Source organism: Anguilla rostrata, chromosome 6 (genome assembly GCF_018555375.3).
Source record: "Anguilla rostrata isolate EN2019 chromosome 6, ASM1855537v3, whole genome shotgun sequence".
NCBI classification, from domain to species: domain Eukaryota; kingdom Metazoa; phylum Chordata; class Actinopteri; order Anguilliformes; family Anguillidae; genus Anguilla; species Anguilla rostrata.
The window spans coordinates 9,394,626-9,413,992 of NC_057938.1; the positions used below are offsets into that span (position 1 = coordinate 9,394,626).

The window sequence follows — 19,367 nt, forward strand, 5'->3', positions numbered from 1 at the left end:
GTATCCGCTCGATATGATGACATATATTTTGGTGCTGCGCTAACCGTTTTTACAGTTGTCTTTGTCTTATGCGAGGTAGAATATGAGAACCAAGGAACATTTATTTGTTGACGAGGAAGAGTACTAACTTTAATGCGCTGCTCATTTTGAACAATAAACATTTTACTGATGAAATACTATTAACTTTTTCAACTAAATTTAGCTGTTTTCTTTTCTCTGCACCAATAAAGCGGCTGAAACTCAGACTCAGTTTCAAGGTAAGAACTTTTTGTTGATGAGAGTTTCAGATGGTAAGGGGGTACGACATTTATAGCAGCTAACAAAAATAATCAATTACATTATTATATCTTCATGACATCACAGTGTGTGTCTGTGTGTTTTACAGACTTCAGAAAGTAACGCAAACTCATTTGTTTTCTTTGTAGCTACATATTTATAGCGAAATGTTAATACCTTTTTAAATAATATTTTTGCCACATGAACACGAAGAGTAGCTACGGAACCTCTAAATAGGCAGATGATGTTTCACTGATCTGTATATCAGTGGGATGGCAATCTGCGCTGAGCTAACTGTTTTAGACGATCCACGTGAAATAACGATTAGTGAATATGCACATAATTAAACCACAACACGCAAGTCCACATATCTCAGCGTCACGTGTATAGAAATGGCAATGATTGTTGCGTCGAGGAATGGGATGATAAGGTTTTCTCTCCGATTTTCCCAATTAACGACTTTTTTTTATCGATTGCGAAATTCCTATTGTTGTACTAGATAGAAGTCGAATATAGCCTACTGTTGCAAAACATCCAGTTGATTTTCCGTGTGACGAACCCCTGGGGAGAACCGGTTGTTTACATCCACTTTAAAAAGTATCATTATTTATTTCACATATGGGCCTACAAACAACTCTAATACACGACAGTCACTGCGCATGCATTTGTGCCTCATGGTGCAACTCGTTAGATATTATAAGCATAATATGTTTTTCAGGAAAAAAGAACTTGGACAGGAGCCCATAGTTTGTTTTGAGAGTCGCTAGGGATTCAATTGAAGGCTTTACATTATGACAACGTTTAGGTCTTTAGCGTTACACGATGCTCTTAACAGTAACGTTATTTTTACTACTACTGGCATTTTGCTGTCCACATTGGGTATTACTGTTGAGTGTGAATTGAGCTAATTGCTCGGTGCCCGTACATCGCTTCTTTGTTAGGACTCAACATGTTGTGTTGTTGGCTAAAATAATAGTGTAATATGTCAGGAAAAAATATATTTGAATCGTGACAGAGGAAATGCGTCGCGCTGTCACGATAGAGAGATATCATGGCCATAATTGTTTACTGATATGGCCCTGTTTGTTTACAAAAATGCGTTCAAGAATTGAAAATTATGGTTTAAGCAAGAATGTGGCCACATGATTTACATTAAATACGTATTGCGTTTTTGAATACTGTAAGAAGCCTTGTTGAAGTCCTCATTTGAAGAACAAAGAGGTGGAGGCATTGAAAAACAAACGAGCAGGTGTGTGTGTTTTGTTCCGTGTGTAACGACTTTACCGGGCAGGAACAAACAGTGTCTCCAGGTGAATGACGAAACTTTTCAGTGTTCTAGTTATCAATTCCAGTTTGTCCACTAAGGGGAAGTATTGCTTTAGATTTTTTTCTTTTAATTTTAAAAACCTTGGGAATTAAAGAAAACAATCTTTGGGTATTGACTTCATTGACTTGGGAAAGTGGGCTTAAACCGAACAAACCATTAAATTGACAGATTAAATTGTAGTGTAAATTGTTCTAAACTTGAAGTTTAACTGCGCCTGATACTATAGGCTCGTGGCAGTGTACCCTCAGGGATCATTCATGTTCAATCATACGTTTTTTCAGATGTAGGCAACAGCCGTTATCATATATAAGTATCCCTATATATATATATGAATGACGTATATAAATATATATATAGAGAGAGAAAGAGAGGTATTAATAGATATTTGGTATTTGTATATTGCTACACACACACCACACACACGGTTTTGAGTGTTTGTCTATTTTTTGCAGTCTCTGGTCTGTACATTTTGACAAGATTATTGACAGAGAGCAGGGTTGAGTGATACATTTGAGTTATGTACAATGTAGACTGTAATTTTCCAATGTCTCTTCTTTAAGTGACATTTTTCTGTCAAATTGCCAGATCCTCCTTCTTGACTTTGCTTTGAACAGGAACACTAGAGAGGCAGCCTATATCGCTCTTAAGTGACACCAGGTCGGCCTTAATAACACGGGCTCTTTGTTTACAGGAAGTCGTAGAAAACATTGTGTAATCTTTTATCTTGGTTAACCCTCTCTGCTCAAGAGCATCGACCTCACTGCAGAAGACTATTGCGTAACCTTTCTCCCTGTTTTCTTTTCCTGACCTTTAAAAAAAAAAAAGTTCTGTCACTGTGGGGCACTGTTGTTTTCATACTGATATGACTAGAGTTGATGTTTTCTTTTTTTTCTGACATAGCTAAACTCGTGCTCTGAACAGTCTACAAGCTTTTCTTCTCATGAGCAGTACAGATGTGACATCATAGCTGTTGCCTCACGCCTTTTGTGCACTAGCTATGTTGATTTCATCTTGCTGCTTGTAGCTGTTGTCGCATCTGCGTAACGCTATGAACCTTGACTCCTATGCTGTCTCAGCTCCCCCTTTAGTTTTTCCACTGATTTCTCTTGTGAGTATTGCTCTTTCCCTTGGCTGTACTCTCATCGAGTGCCCGTTCTATGTTACTTTTAGCCGCTCTTTGGAGTAAAGAGTACATTTGTGATGTCTTCCTTTCTCCTCGCTCTTGCAGGAGGTGACAGAGACAGGGTAAGGTGACGCAGGACGGAGCCATGGTGCTGATCCTGGGAAGGCGGCTGATCCGCGAGGACTCAGCTGCCCGGGACTCCCCGGCGGTCAAGCGCAAGGTGTTCGAGGTGGATCCCAAGGGCCTCACCAGCCACGACGTCTTCGACTTCAACTCCGGCTCCACCCACGCCGAGGGCATCCTCCAGGCCTTCAACGAGTTCCGCGACAGCCGCCTCTTCACCGACGTCATCATCAGCGTGCAGGGGCGGCAGTTCCCCTGCCACCGCGCCGTGCTCTCGGCCTGCAGCAGCTACTTCCGCGCCATGTTCTGCAACGACCACCGCGAGAGCCGCGAGATGCTGGTGGAGATCAACGGCATCCTGGCCGAGGCCATGGACAGCTTCCTGCAGTACGTCTACACGGGCAAGGCCAAGATCACCACGGAGAACGTGCAGTTCCTCTTCGAGACCTCCAGCCTCTTCCAGATAGCCGTGCTCCGCGACGCCTGCGCCAAGTTCCTGGAGGACCAGCTGGACCCCTGCAACTGCCTGGGCATGCAGCGCTTCGCCGACGCGCACTCCCTCAAGCACCTGGCCAGCCGCTGCCGCGTCTACGCCATGCAGAACTTCTTCGACGTGGCCCAGCACGAGGAGTTCCTGGAGCTGAAGCGCGAGGAGCTGGAAGAGCACATCGCCAGCGACGAGCTGGTCATCAGCAAGGAGGAGATGGTGTTCGAGGCGGTGATGCGCTGGGTCTACCACGACACGGAGGTCCGCCGGCCCATGCTCAAGGAGCTGCTCCACCACGTGCGCCTGCCCCTCCTGCACCCCAACTACTTTGTGCAGACGGTGGAAGGCGACCACCTGATCCAGAACGCGCCCGAGTGCTACCAGCTGCTGCACGAGGCCCGCCGCTACCACGTCCTGGGTAACGAGATGATGTCGCCCAGAACCAGGCCGCGCAGGTACGGCGGCTGCCTGCGATGCCCTGGCGCGGGGTCCAGTTAAAAAAAATGTTGTAATGCATCTGCATGCCTCCCAGGGTCCCTCAGAGACTTTTCAAAAGCAATCTGAGGCCAGTCTCAGCTCCAGCCTGTAGAGTGGAGTGCATCCATTGTTTGGGCTTGTGAACTAGTTCCAAGGTATCTGGCAGCCAGGAAAGAAAGAGAAGTAGTTCACCAGTACAGGGTTTCCTTGTAGAGCAGCATTGAGTGATGACTCATTTTTTCATTCAAGGGATTATCAGTTATCATTTAAAGGATTAGCTGCCTGTGCATGTAAAAACTATCAAACAATCCTTCTTTGCATTTCCTTTTTCGAAAGCCCTGTTTTGATTTGCTGTTGTTGGGGATGAATAGCCACCCGCCAAGCACATCACAAAACAGGAAGAAAAATGGGCAAGCTTGTGATCAGAACTAATCCAGCAGCCACAGTCTGCAGATTTGAGTCCAGTCTAAGACATGACAACTCCTTTATCAACTTGTTTTTTTAACTTGTGCTGCGGTTTTTTTTTCAGAAACAAACTTGATACATGGCAGAGAGATTTGGTGATCATTAAAATGTATGTCGTGTTTGTGGAGTTGACTGTATTAGCAGGGCCTGTGGATACAGATCCGCCTCGTAACTGTCTCAGAAAAACCTTCAGATGTGAGAAGACTTCCCATCTGAGTGAGATTCAGGAAGCGGGCTGTCATGTGACCGTCTCCTCTGTGTCTGTGCTGCGCTGTAATTCAGACTCAGAGCGAAAACAAACCCGTGTTTCCTGGGAGGAGTTGTGATCGACTTTGGTTATAAAACTTGGGCTTTAAGATGTTGTTTTGACCATAATTCGTTGTACACCAGCTAACTCCCCAGTGAGTTCATAGTCTTTATGACTTTTGGATTTTCCCACAGAATCAGAAAACTCTTAGAACTCCAGCCATGGTTATGCCTGTGCTTTTGTGTGTGTGTTATGTTGTTGTGTGCGTGTTTGTGTGCATCGGGGTGGTGCGCGCTGTGTAAATGCACAGCTTTAGCCTCGGGGGCTAAGCAGTGAACACAAAGGCGTCAGGTTGCAGCGGGGTGAAGCTGCGCGCCGTGCGGTGTCTGTATCCGGGCAGAACAGCGAGGCTGGCTCCTGTCTGCATGCCCCGAGGGCTTTTTGTCTTCCTGATCACTTTTGCTTTCTAATTCCTGCCCCGTGCCTGGCCTCTTCAGCCAATAAAAATGCCAGGAATTGTCACAGCGGGGTCCGTGTTGACATTTCTGTCTGTTTCTTTTTAAGCGCTGGTAAAATGACAGGTCACTGACCCGAATGGGGAGTGTTCTCCCCAGCACGTAAGACGTAAATATGCCTGCCCGCTAGTGGAATATTAATTATTTACCCCGTTTATATTGACACTTTCTTGTGTGCGTCAGACACACTATTCTGCTTGAATAAAGCAATAATAACACACGTATTGACCATGGGCGATTTGATGATGTCATGGAAAGCGTGATGTTGCATGGGTGGATCTCGCTGTGGCAGCATGTACCCACGGCTTCTGTTAGTGACGTGCATGTGGTCTAACCTGCCTGTTCTCCTCTACCCTTCAGGTCCACGGGCTTCTCCGAGGTCATTGTGGTGGTTGGCGGGTGCGAGCGGGTGGGGGGGTTCAACCTGCCCTACACGGAGTGTTACGACCCCGTGACCGGAGAGTGGAAGTCGCTGGCCAAGCTGCCGGAGTTCACCAAATCGGAGTACGCCGTCTGCGCCCTCAGGAATGACATTCTGGTCTCAGGTAACGACAGGCCGACCCGTGCCGGATTCACATAATAAGAACGCTGTGCCTTTAATATTCCTCTGTGAGGCCGTACGCTCATGTTGTTGCGCCTATTGCTTGTCTTGGCCTTGGAGCCTTCTAAAATGAGGGGAAAGTGAGAAACGGCATCTGGCTCGCAGGACGGGGGTCAGTGCCCGGGCAAGACTTCCTCCCGGCCAGCTCTTGCGTCTTATTGGCCGACGGTCAGGGCACTGCAGCTTTTTATAACCTCCTGACCGGAGCACTGGAGATGGAGGGAGGAGAATGTGGCCCGAATCTGGTGTTTATTTCCCTTGTGAAACCATGCGTGTCACGTGTCTCAGCAGGCAGTCAAACCACCTTTTTGTACGAAACGCAGCCAATCTGCCTCGCTCTCTCACTCTGTATGCCTCACTTCTCTCTCTCCCCCTCTTTCTGTCTTATTTAACTTTTCTAGCCCCACCCCTCCCCCCTCTCTCTCTCTCTCTCTCTTTCTCTGTCTCTCGGCCAGTTGTTAAAGAGTGGGTTTTGGAAAAACATCTTATGTTCAGACATAAATAAAACTCTGTGAATACATCTCTTCAGTGGACGGGCTGTATATTAATAATGCCATTTTTAAACTTTTTGACACAGGAAGAGTGCCTTGTCGATATCTTAACTGCTACAAACATAAACTGATAAGGAAAGTCTTGTAAGTGTGAGTGAGTAGGGGCGAGAGGGAGAGCTGCTAGAGAAGAGCAGGAGTGCGGGAGAGGGAGCGGGGGAGGGAGGGAGTGCACAGCCTGCCTTTCGTGGGGGGGCCTTTTGGGGGGGGGGGGGTTGAGAGTGAGAAGTGTTTACATTCTGCATGTGCCAAGTACTCATGTGAGTCCCTCCCAGCAGTCCCTTAAAAAGTCAACCCCCCCTTGTCTCTCTCTCTCTTATTTTCTTTCCATTCCTTCCTTTTCCCCCTGTCCTCTGATTTTTCTCTCTTTCTCCCCCCTCGCTCTTTTCCCTTTCTCCTGCCTTTTCTTTCCCTCTGCCTCTCCTCCCCTTCCCCCCCTCTCTCCGCTGCACACGTGCACAGGGCCTGGAAGGTGTCCAGCACTGCTCTGCTTAGCACAACTGTGAGCAGAGCAGGGCCAGAGAAGCGTAAGATACTGCTCACCTCCAACGAATGGCGTCTGTCAGTCATTCAGCAGCACCAGGGGACTTCACGAGCCCGCTGCTTTAACCCTAGTGGAGTGTGTGCTCCAGTTCTAGGACTCCTTCCCACATGTGACGTTACGCTTTTATTTTTACGATGCGTATTCTTGTTCACACATAGTAAACAATCTATAATTTACAACTTCGAATAGAGCCCCGAGAGAGAGAACAGAGTGAGGGAGACGGAGAGAGATAGATGAGAGAAGGAGGGGTGGACCGAGCGGCCATGACGGCTCTGGTGCAGAGCCAAGTGGTTTGGTAAGGGCCTACACATGTGCTGAGAAACTGAGAGGGTGAATGGTGGAGCTGTGCGGCACATTCCTCTGACTACCTCCTCAAGAGGCACTGTGCGATCCAGTCGGGAACGTGGAATGGAATTACAGAACCTTCCGGAGCGCCTCTGTGTCCTCCTCCTCCTCCTTCTCTGGAGTGTTTATGCAAGCATCTTTAAATATCCTCATAGTACTATCAAGGAGCTGACCCACTCTGTATTCCAATGGTTACAATTCATTATTTATTGCTTGTTAGATATTCGTATTCTGGGAACTTTCATGGTGAAATGATGTTCTGCATGTTCTCCGTTTTTTTATGGCTGCATATTTAGTGAAGCAATTCAGGGTAAGGACTATAACAGTAGACCCCACACCTGGTTTTGAACATACAGCTTTCTTGGTAGAAGTTCAGTTGGTTCTTTGCTAGTCTGTTGCTACCTCGCCGGAGTCAACTTGCTTTGGTGGATAGGAACTGAGGTATGAATTAGTGCCATTTTGTCTGCATGTTGATCTTTGAGTTCTTCCTCTCAGTCTTCTGTCTTTTCACCTCAGTGGTTATTCAAGCATGTATTTATGTTCCTGTCGAACCTTCATAAATAAAGCTTTGATTTTTGAACAGAGCTTTCTGTGTTCTGGGGAAATGGAGAGAAGAATTAAGAGGTACTTGGAATTGCTCTGAAAGGAACCACAGTTGGCAACCGGGTGTTCTTTCAATATTCCGGTTCCATTCTCCGTGGCACAATGGAAAAAATACTACAAGTGTCAGCTGGATGTCCAGGCTTCTTTTACGGAGAGGGAACAAGTAGACGTGATCCCAGGGGAATTGTGTCATGGCCTGCCAGGAACGTGTCAGGGGCATGATGTAACCTGATTGGCATGGATGTGTGTGCTGGTCACCGCCAGGGCTGAAAAAGGGCTGCTTTCAGAGAGTGCAGTTATGTAGGCCAGTTGAAAGGGGAATATCACTTCCTCCCATTGTTACACTTGGATAACTGTAACTTTTGCAGGCGTTCCTGTGTTTTTTGTGTGTGGCTACTTCCTGTTCTTGGTATTTTGAAGTGCACTGTGAGGACAGGGCTTTTTTTGTGTGAGTTTGATAACCAAATAAAACCTTTTTCAGAGGTTAAAAAAAACAGAAAAAAAGGGAAAAAAGGAAACAGAAATGAGGCATTGTTGTGGTCAAAAAACGGTTACATTCATATGAAAAGCAGTGCCATATTTGCTGTTTTTAAACCACACGTTGGCTCAGTGCACTGTAAACAACAGCTTTTTTTGAGTGACAGTTGGTGTGGACAATCCTAATACATTAGGAAACAGCCCAGGGACACTGGTGAATTGTCTTTACCTGTTATAAGCACAGGGACAGTTGGCCATCCACATAATCATGTTTGATGCTGCACTTCACCAGTGCAGTGACTCTTTATTCTCTCCCACAGCACTTGGTCTGACCTCCAGGATTTCCTTTCCTTGTATGAATGTTTCATGTAAGATGAGCTTTTAAATGGAGACCAAGGGTGAGGAGTGAGATTCACTGTAGTCTATAAGCAACAAAGGCGTAATGTGGGTCGTATTCCTTCTCAAGCCGGGTATACTAGCTTTACCTGCTGAATGAGGTTGCCTAAGGAGAAAGGCTTTCTGCTCGTGTCATATCGGCTGAGGCTGTGCACGGGAATTTCCTGGTTATCTCGCAAATCAAAAGGCCTAGAAGCTTCCAAAGAATTCTAACTGATTCCGCCGAGCGTCAGCGCAGGCGTGGAACAAGAACATGCCCCGAAGGAAAACACAGACGCGTGGTGAACGCCCGCTCTTGTCCTTTCAGGTGGCCGAATCAACAGCCGGGACGTGTGGATGTACAACTCCCAGCTCAACCTGTGGATCCGCGTGGCCTCCCTCAACAAAGGCCGATGGCGCCACAAGATGGCTGTCCTTCTGGGAAAGGTAAACGGTCTCTCCCGCCCTTTGCCCTGTCCCGAGACATAAAAAACTGTTTGTTTTGGAAGCAGCTGATCGCGTGAGCGTTTTTGCTGCGACTGCAGAAGTTGATGGAACACCTCCCTGACTCACATTTGGCCAGCTACACAGTGAGTAAGCTGCACTGGTGCGGACTTTGGCCTGGAGTTCTGCAGGGCCTTGCATAATCATTACAGGAGGAAAGTCCAGGGGTCGGAAAATAAAAGTCCTGCCATGTGTTTCTTCCAACCATGTATACAGCCAGCTGATTTCACTGATTATTTCTACCTCCTGGCTGATGAATTATGCAAATTGACAAGTCCAGGTGATTGGAACAAAATACTGGAGAGAACTTTTACTTTCTGAACCTGGATTTTCTGCCTCTGATAATCACCCATAGCATTGTCCAGGGAGTTAGCTGGGTATTCCCTGCCTCATTGTCCAATAGCAGCTCATCTGGTCAGTCACATGTCTGCAGTTTGTCTATGCCAGCTGCTCCAGGTTCTGCAGTCCTACAGTTCAGGAGCTGTGAAAAGAAGCAGCTTCTCAACTTCAGCAAAAATTATCTTTTTTTAAAGTTTTGTGGATGTTTGTTATAAGCACATAGATTTAATAATGCTAATGTTAATAAACTCTATTGATACAGCACTTCTCATGCAAGCATACAAAGTGCTTTCCACCAAAGACAATGCAATAAAAGTAAAGAAACATGAAATAAGGCAGGTGTAGTCTTGTGATAAACGGAACTAAAATTGTAGAGGCTTCTTTAGATAATGGCATTGGAATGGTAGCCTTCTTATGTGCTAGTCACACAGAATACATTTCTTTAAAGAGCTTACTTTACTTTGCTGCCTAAGCATTCCTTCTGTTTTAGTGTAAGCTAAAACAATGCTGTGTAAGGAAAAGGCAATGGTGCTTGAAATTAGCGGTTGCAAAGTGAAGACACGTCCCTGTGTGTGTGCGCGCACACGTCTGCACACTTGAAGGCAGATACAAGCTATTTTGTGATTGCTTGTGTGTGCAAAAACAGTTAACCTATAAGGACACAGTATCTCCCTTCAAAAGGAGATACATGTTCCAGTGTTTAGGTCGTATATACATTGTGTGAAAATATAGTGCCCACATTATTTCCAGTTTTGAGCAAGTGTATGTATATTTATATCACCTCTATCTGTATGGTGGTGAAAAGGCAAACCTTAGTTGGTCGGACATTCAGGACAAGGACGCAGTTCTTGGAAAATAATTTGTAAAACCCCAGGGAGAGTTCTGAAGCCCCCCCCCCCTCCCCCTCACTTCCTGCGTTTATACGGCCAAGAATAGTTGTGCTTTTGTTTTTGTTTGTTTTGTCCAAGTGCCCTTTGGACTGTGGGGCCATTTCCCAGTTTTTTCCTACATGGCAGATTTTTGGTGTTTAGAGTCAGAAGGTAGACAGAAGGTAGTTAGGGAGACTATGCCAACGGCTGCATTCTATGTCACAATAAAACGCACAAAATGTATTCTATGTATTTCTACCAACAAGGTCTCATATATAAGTTAATATGGACTAGACTCCCTGTTGTCTCTGCTTAAGTTTCAATGAAAGGAAATATGCGGGAAAGTACGTTAGAAAAAAGCCAGTAAATGATCATAAATTACCCATGGGCCCCTTTGTCTGACAGCCGTTCAGCTGCACTTCCTGTTTGACTGGTTTTCCTGCCAGGCTGAGTGCAGTAACGCAGGCCGGAGGAGAAGGAGAAGGGGAGAACAGGGAAGTGAACGCTTACCTGGGGTCAGGTCTCCGTTAACAACGAGCCCCTGTGGCAGGAGTGCAGGGCGTATTGTTTTTGGCTCCTCATAAACCTCTCTGCTTTGTATTCAGCATATGGCTCTCTCATGGCGACGTGGCTGTTGACCTCTCACCCATGTCCCTAGGGGAGCCTAGACGCTGAGAAATGTCATCAGGTCATTCTCACGTTAGAAAACAAAGCTACAATGCTCAAAATATGGGAGTGCACCCCCGCCCCCTGCCCCCCCCCTCCTCTCCCTCTAATTTAGACCCCTGCCTGCCCCTGAAGTTAAAATTAATTATCGTGGGCTTATGAGAGATCCTAGGTTTCCATAGTGGCACCAATGTAATGCACTATTTGACCTGCTTTGGCAAGGCAGTAATTATGCCTGTCAAATTAAATTAGTCTTCAAGAAAACTGGTTATTTCTGTGCTATACACACTCTTTAAAGGAGACTAAGATGTCATATGTAAAGATAGCACTGCAATGAGTTGGCTGTCGAGTCATGTAAAGTCCATATTTAGCTACTGTCTCATATAAACAGGGTAATTTGAGTCTAATTAGTGCATCACACGGCCTCTGTAGAAAAGCCTGTTTGGCCAGTTTATCTGTTGTTGTGAGGGAAAGAAAGGTGGTTTAAAAATAGGAAATGAGGCTAAATGTGTGGCGTAGTCTGTTGGGCGGCTGCATCTCAGGCCGTGTGCGAACACCCCCCACCCCCCCGGTGTGGGCAGGGGTGCAGTCCCCACCGTGGCACCTCCTGAACTCTCATCTCCTCTGTATCCGTTGCCCTCTCTGCTTCCTCCCATCTTCCAAAAATGCAAAAGACATTAGAAATGGCTGCGTTCCCATTCATTTTAGTTTGCTGCACCCATATTAAAAGCAATGGCATATTTTTTTAGGTGGGCGTTGGACTAATGTATGGTAAATCATTTTTTTAATAGGGCCCGAGTGGACAGTCCTAATGCGTTAAGAAACAACACTTGGGAGATGGATGAATTGGATTCTTGTACCAGCTGATCTGTTCAGCCTGTTGAAAGAGGAGGGACTGGTGCTCACAAACAGAACTTCAGTGCCACAGCGAGGCTAGACTGTCCATTTCTTCTATTAGGAGAAGGTCACGGTTTTAATGTGCAGCTGTTGCTTTCCATTCATTCTGAATGTTCTGGCCTGCTTCTGTTCCCTAAGCTTGGAAGGATGTGTGGATTGGCCAGAGAGTTGTGGACAAGCGTGCTTCTGTTTGTATGTGTGCATGTATATGTTTGATGTCCTGATTTTTACTGACCACTGTGTGTGTGTATCTTGTGTGTGTGTGTGTGTGTGTGTGTATGCCTGTGTATCTGTATGTGTGTGTGTGTGTATGCCTGTGTGTATCTGTATGTGTGTGTGCGTGTGCAGGTGTATGCTGTGGGAGGCTACGATGGGCAGAGTCGCCTGAGCAGCGTGGAGTGCTACGACTCCTTCTCCAACCGCTGGACGGAGGTGGCCCCCATGAAAGAGGCGGTCAGCTCCCCGGCTGTGGCCAGCTGCGCCGGCAAGCTGTTCGTCATCGGGGGCGGGCCGGACGACAACACCTGCTCTGACAAGGTGAGAGAGCGGGAGGCGGAGCCACGGGCTGCCGCGTGTTTGTGCGCACCCCTGTTTACCCAGCGGTCCGCACGAAGGGTCACGCCTGCCCCTGGCGGTGAGCCGGCGCGGCCGGACCAAGACAAAAGGAAGAGTTTGATTTGGGTTAGGAGGAGGCATCGCTTTTGGCTTTTTTGGTTGCTGTGAAGGCAGTGGACATTGGCACAGCCTTCCGGGTGTCCAAACAAACACTGCCCTGGGTGGTAAAAGAAGCTTCTAGAACTAAGCAAGGTATTGTGAAACACATTTTCTAACAGCCGCTCACTGGAGGGCCTTAGACAAAAAATTGGACTTTTCCAGGAGAAGCACCCTGCCCTGTTTCCTAAAACCCTCAAAGTTCGTGTGGCTTTGTTTTTTTGAGAATCAATTGTGAAATATATTTGGAGACACGAAGAGCAGGTTTTCGGGTGTAAACACACACATTAGCAGGGCGAGTGAAGGCAGGGCCCATCAATTCCTGGGGCAAAGAACAATCTCGATGAGTCAGACTCAATCACCAATGAATCATCCGGCTTTGCAAATTCTTAATGGAGCAATATGCGGAACCAATTACATCACCTGTGTCAACTCAAGCTCCTCACATGGCTGCGTTAAGTAAAACAGGGGGTCTTAAGTCACAGGGAGACACCGTAAATTTATCTTGAGTTATTTCTCTTTGAAATAAAACAACCTGTTCATCTTGTGACTTGAGTGGCAGCAGAACAAAAAGGTTTAAATGAAATGGTCTTGTGAACCCCAGCCATCTTAGACGCTAACTCGACCCCGTGCATTTGTGTCATGGAATTGGGATTTGCTGGTAACTAGAGCAGCCAGATTCTTTCTACATGTTATAACTGTTGCTGGCAGACACTCCGCACCTGCTCTTGGCGTCTCTCAGGCTAAGTCTGCCTTTTGGCTTGGCAGCAGGGAGGTGAAATGGCCATAGATAGCAGAACCTGCGGGGGAGGGGCTGGCACTTATTGTACACTACAGTAGCCCCCCCCCACCCCCGCCGGGCTAACGGCTCGTGTAATAGAGCCAAACTCTCCATGACTGGCTGACGCTGACCTGGTTTGGGACTGTACGTGGTGCTAGTAGAGCTTGGCTGGGAGACTTGCCAGACCCCCTCTCTTTTGTGGATGGGGAGAGGTGGAAGGTTGGGGCTGTGTTCTGTTTCCTCCACTCATAAATCCATACACATTAGCATGAGTGTTAAGGAAGTCTTTAAGTTCCCCCTCGCTGGTGTTTCTGTGGAAATCACCACTTCTCACCCCCTACTATAATCTTTTTTCTCCTTTATACATCAGTGGCCTCTATAAATCCTTCATCTGATGTTCCCTGGAAGTAATTTTATAGCCGTTGATCGGAGGCACCACAGGTGCACACTAGATAGCAATTATATTGACAGTACAAAGCTGACGTGCGAGTGCTTTCAAGCGAGGAGTTCCCTGGAACCGCTGAGGTTGCTACGTTTTCTGTCTGTTTGTTTTTTTTATTTTAATCTCCGGGATTTATGTTCTGCTTCTGAGCACACCCTGTGTCATATTCCCCTCACGAGACGCGTTTGTTTGAAGAGGGACTGGGCTGGAGCTCTGTGAGTGCCTGTACCTGCTGCCAGTGCGGCTTGGTAGAAGGGACTCGGTGGGTCAACGGGTTCCTGTTACTTTTTCGCTGGAATGCAGAACTTGTTGGATTGCTGAAATTCTGAGCAGCAGGTGTACTGTTACAGAGCGCTTTGTCAGTTCAGGAGATCTTATGGGAGCTCGTAGCACTGACACGCTCTACTGTGCTAGCAAACGCAGGAGGCAGTGAATTTTAATGAGCTCCTGGTCCGTCCGATACAATGCTTACCTCAGTGCCAGCGCCCTGAGGGCATACTCCGCACTGAGGAATTTCTCAAGTGCGCACAATTGTCACAACATCTGGAATGTAGTCCCTCCCCCTCTTCCCCCATTTTCATCCCCCTCCTTTGGAGTTAAGAACTGGAAAAAACAGCTGTCACTAGCAGACATTTCAACAATGGTCTCTTCAGCAGTGTGAAGGCTGAAAAGTAACTGCAAGCCCTGTTTTACTGATAACACTCTTCTGTGAAGCATATGGCAGCAGACAAGACACTCAACTTCATACTACTGGCAGTTAGTGATTTAGAAGAACAGTGGTAATTTTATTTATTTAGTAGTATATACAATTATTTTTCTCTCTGCGTTGTAAAATATTAAAAACGTGTAATTGGCTGTGGCTGAAAGAAGAGGACCTAACAAAAATAGAGATTATGACTCGCATGCACTGTCCCTTGTTCTTAGGAGTGCTACTACATTACATTACCACTAGGGGCACTAGAGAGACACAAGACCAGTCTTGAAGGCAGTATGGACAGTGCCTGTTCAGTTTCTGATTCAGGGTACCTCTTTGTGTGCCATAATTCCCAGTGTGTGACTGTATTCTCCCCTTCTGCTTCCCATCCCAAGGTCCAGTGCTATGATCCTGAGGCGAACGCCTGGCTGCTGAGAGCCAACATCCCCATCGCCAAGCGCTGCATCACCGCCGTGTCCCTCAACAATCTCATCTACGTGGCCGGAGGCCTAACCAAGTCCATCTTCTGCTATGACCCTGTGGAGGATTACTGGATGCATGTGGTGCACACGTTCTCCAAGCAGGTGTGGAGGCTGTGTGTCTTGCCTAGATCTGAAATGTACTGTAATCGCTTCAGTGCAGTTACCGACATTTCAATCAATATAGCTGACATGTCCCTATGGCCTGTGTATGTGTTTTTACCACTATTGCATTAGGACACAGGAAACAGAACTCAATGAGGATATTTGTATTTATTTGAATTTTATTTTTCCTCCCGTCTCTCTCTTGCTTTCTACCTCTTCTCTCCCTCTCTCTCTTTCCCTCCCTCCCTCTTTCCCTCCCTCTCTCACTCTTTACAGGAGAGCTGTGGCATGTCAGTCTGCAACGGGAAGATCTTCATCCTGGGGGGGCGAGGGGAGAACGGGGAGGCCTCGGACACCATCCTGTGCTACGACCCCTCCACCGGCATCATCACAGGCGTGGCCGCCATGCCCCGCCCCATCTCCTACCACGGCTGCGTCACCATCCACCGCTACAATGAGAAGTTCCACCGGTCCTGACCCCAAGGGCATCTTCACCCCAAGGAGGAGATAAGCTGAGCCACTTGTAGCATATTCAGTTTTTTTTTTTGTGTCTCAGACCATTTCAGATCACATAACATGGGCAGAATCTCAGGTTCACACAGTGCTCAGCAACCCCATGTCACCAGATACTTATCTGTTCATTTCCAAAACTTGACGCAAGATGCACCTTTTATTGCATCTTTATATGCATATTACTTTGTATTAATTAAATACATATGATGAGATATGAAGTCCAAAACATATAAGCAGCACGTGTTTCATGTACATAATTACAATTTAATTATATGGAATTGCATATATGAACGTTTTCTTATTTTGTAGGATGTATTTTGACCAGTTCGCTTGTAGCATTAGTTTCATCCTTCGCCATGTTCATTACACTGAAAAAAGGAATTAAAATGGGAGCTATTATTTTTTTAAATGATGCCTTAACAAATTATATTTGTAATTCCATTGCTACGATGTGCAAACTGCACAGTGGAAGATGAAATGTTAATTCTAAGTAGCTCATATATTTCTCAAGTATGTCTGAACCCAAAAAGCCAGTTCTGAAAGCCAGATTATAAAGAAAGCGTTCAGAACGTCAACGAATAGGACGTGTTAAAAACTGGAAGCTCTTCTTCTGAAATGCGCGCAGTAGCGATAATCCCTTTTCTGCAGAATCGGTGAAAACAAGCTTTCCCGCATTTTGTGCCGTTGATTCGCCCCAGCTTTCCCGCGAAGAAGAGCGGTTTTTCCTGTGAAATGATGAGCTGAGAAGGCGAGACAGAGGAATGTATGTGATTCCTAAGCCTTGCGGCGGTGCTGTCTGATTCTGTCCCTGTCATGTGATCTGAGAGCTGAGATACACGCTCCATTACCACACTGTCCCCTCCCTGCAATGTGGCTGCTTCTATATTCATCCACTTATTATTGTTATTTTCTATTTTGCTAAGCACATACTACTATTTTTTACTGAGTTTTAAATATTACGCGCGTTTTTTTGTTTGTTTCAAAAGGGCGGCGTCAGTGACGTTTTTTGCTTTGAGAGCGAGAGAGAGAAAGAGGGAGAGATTGAGAGAGAACGAGACATTCTACAGTATAGTGTAAGTTTTTGCGTCAAGTCTTGTTTTACAGTATGTAGCTATTCAGGTGAGATTCTGTGTGGTCACGCATACCCCCGATGTAGACAAGGAAATGGGGGAGGGTAAATTATAAGCATATGGAAACCTACTCGGAGCAAACGGAAGACCCATCTGTATGACAAAAAAACACCTCTTGTGTTCAAGGTAGATGCAAAGTGGCTTAGCAGAGTAATGATTTTATTAAGCCTTAGAATGTTTCTTCATGGGTGTCATAATAGAATAATGTACCACTGTGCCTTACAGTCATGCCTTTCTGAATGTTAGCTAGAGCCAAGGGTCAGTGCGGTTGCTATCCTTTGTTCAGGTAACATAGCTTCGGGTAACCAAGGAAACCTCTTGTGCCTTATTAGATCTCAGGGCAGTTGAGAAGACGGTGGCAGGCATTACATGACCACGACCCGACCGTTTACATGGTGGGATTTAGCGAGAGCTCTGAGTGAGATTTCCCTCCTGACCCTGGTCTGTGAATGTGGCCTGTTCTCACCTGAGTGAATATTGTGAGGCTGTGAATAGGCTCTTTTTTATTATTTCTTTTCCTGGGTTTTGAGATAGCTGATGGTTTTAGATTTACGGTTGCTCTGTCTTTCAGTGTGCATTGTCTTTTTGTTTTGTAACTGATGATAACAAAGAGCCCCGATCTGTGCACTTTTGTTTCTTATTTTTAAATAATATCACAGTGTAAATATTTTTTTTATTCCTTTTGCTTTTTTTTTTTTTTTTACTGTATCAGTAAATGTTCATGGCTTTTGTGTGACAAGATGTGTGAAAGCTGTCAGCACCTCCAACTGGCCACCGCATCGTACAGTTGAGGGAGATTTGAACATGGACAGAGAAGAGCACCCCCTGCTGGTCAAGGGCAGCCTATCAGTAAATAACCACTGAGTCAGAGGGGTCACAGAGAGATTAGATGAGTACAGATGTGAGAGGGAGAGCTTTGCTGTTGAAAGCCTTGTGATTTTAACACGTCAGTGATCGGCAAGTTGTGTCAAGTCTCTGAGCCGAGTCTCCTTTACTTTTCTGAATGTATCAGAGCACATTCAGGAAACTTCCTCATATTGCTGTATTTTCAGGGATATAAAATCACAGAGAGGCATGCAAGGAAAAAAAAGATTGAACAGAATTTGAAATCATTCTAAAACTAAACAAGGTGTGTGTGGAAAATCAGGTGGTTTGGTAAGACATGCAGAGCACTTCTCTCTACAGTTCTTTCTCCAAGTTCTCTCTACAGTGGTGATCAAACAAGCCTGTAAGAATGCGATAGAGTGCCTGTGTGTTTAGTCCTATTTACACAAGTGGCTAAGCATTATGTCCTCATATTTTTTTGTATATATTTTATTTGCCTTACTTTCATGTTGTTTTTACTGTGGTCTTCTTTAAAGGTTTAATTTTTGCTGTTATTGCTATTGTTTTTGATTCTTGTTGGGTTAATCTATTTAGTGGGGTTTTTAAGCCCTGTGTTCTGGTGGGCCCCATATCTAGGCTGATTTTACTGAGAGACTGATGATGGCACGGGGCAGCGAATGAAAAGGTGGTAGACCGCAGTAGAGTATGGGAAATGTAGGCCTGCTGGTCATCAGTTCCGGCAGTCTGGTGTTTGGGAGTGAGTTTATAGTGTTAGTGTTACTGCCAACACCACACATGCTCCCACAATCTGACACAAGTTTGAACCAGTTTCATATCACTTTTTTTGTTGCCGCAACCAGACAGGTGTGCCAAGAATGAACCTCCTCTCATAATCTGTATTCACTGCATCCCAATGAATTCTTTATGGCCTCTTGTACTCCGTTATTCAAAAAAGTCTAAATGATACGACTCTGTAGTACAATCTGATCATTAGTCCAATGTGTCAGCAAACCCATTCTTATTTTCTGTTTCTAATGTTGTATTTATATAAGTTTGTCTGGTGTATGTGTGCGACCGTGTCACATGTAAAAATTTCCTACATATAGATTCATGGATTAAGCTCTTTCTGTCATAGTTCCTGGAAAGAAAAATGGGGAAATAATGTAGGAAGTAAGTCTTGTAGGACTTGTGTGGTAAAAAAACACAATTTTTTGTCTTCAGAGACTTTGGGGATTTTTTTGTACTTGGTTCTAGAAAGTGCCTTTGATTGTTTGTGGAGGCACCGTGATTTGGGGAGAAGAATTGGGCCTCTCCTGGAGGAGTGGAAAAAAAAAAAGAGGGACGACGTGAGGTTGGCTCTGGAATGCCGGAGAAGATTCCGTTACGGAATGGTGGAAAGAAAGCCAGTGGAGACAGGCCGGTTGAAACAACGCGTACTGTCTGAGGGAGCATAGCCATTGTGACATCAGTGGGCATGTCTATTGGAGTGACCCAGATTGGAGGATTCTGGGAGAAGTGGGCGGGGTGAGCTGCATGGCTCTCAGATGTAACTTCATTGTTTTTTTTTTGCTCCAGCATAGGCGATCTTCCTGATCCAGGAGAGGAGGGGAAGCCGTGGCTCCATTTAAAACAATTCACTTAACCTTTTTCATCCATTATTAAGCCAGTATTAGGCACCAGGTGTAATGACTGTGTAACTGTATGTGTGAGGTCTTAACGTGTTCTTTTCCCCTCAACCTGCTTCTTTGAAAAAAACAAAAGTGTGAGTGGTAGGCTACCTTTTTATGCCTGTACTCATAGCTATATTATTGATGCCTTAATAAATTCATTTTCTGTACGTAAATAGTACATAGTAGTCTTTTATTGAGATATTATTATT

The 19,367-nt window shown here is 45.6% G+C and overlaps 1 protein-coding gene across 1 annotated transcript; it reads left to right on the forward strand.

Annotated features, from left to right (window-relative positions):
• The first annotated feature begins 11 nt into the window (after positions 1 to 11).
• On the forward strand, positions 12 to 19,331 carry klhl24a (kelch-like family member 24a). The gene is made up of 7 exons (XM_064338200.1): positions 12 to 257; positions 2,832 to 3,791; positions 5,401 to 5,585; positions 8,862 to 8,980; positions 12,157 to 12,345; positions 14,832 to 15,020; positions 15,297 to 19,331. The coding sequence occupies exons 2-7, from the start codon at positions 2,872 to 2,874 to the stop codon at positions 15,495 to 15,497; spliced, it is 1,803 nt and encodes a 600-aa protein (XP_064194270.1). The 5' UTR covers positions 12 to 257; positions 2,832 to 2,871; the 3' UTR covers positions 15,498 to 19,331.
• The last annotated feature ends 36 nt before the right edge of the window (positions 19,332 to 19,367 follow it).

What these genes read in the sequence shown, in the direction of transcription:
- klhl24a (XM_064338200.1), top strand. Translation starts at nt 2,872, where the DNA reads ATGGTGCTGATCCTGGGAAGGCGGCTGATCCGCGAGGACTCAGCTGCC. An exon ending in ACAACACCTGCTCTGACAAG is followed by an intron (nt 12,346 to 14,831) that starts GTGAGAGAGCGG and finishes TCCCATCCCAAG; the next exon opens with GTCCAGTGCTATGATCCTGA. An exon ending in TGCACACGTTCTCCAAGCAG is followed by an intron (nt 15,021 to 15,296) that starts GTGTGGAGGCTG and finishes CACTCTTTACAG; the next exon opens with GAGAGCTGTGGCATGTCAGT.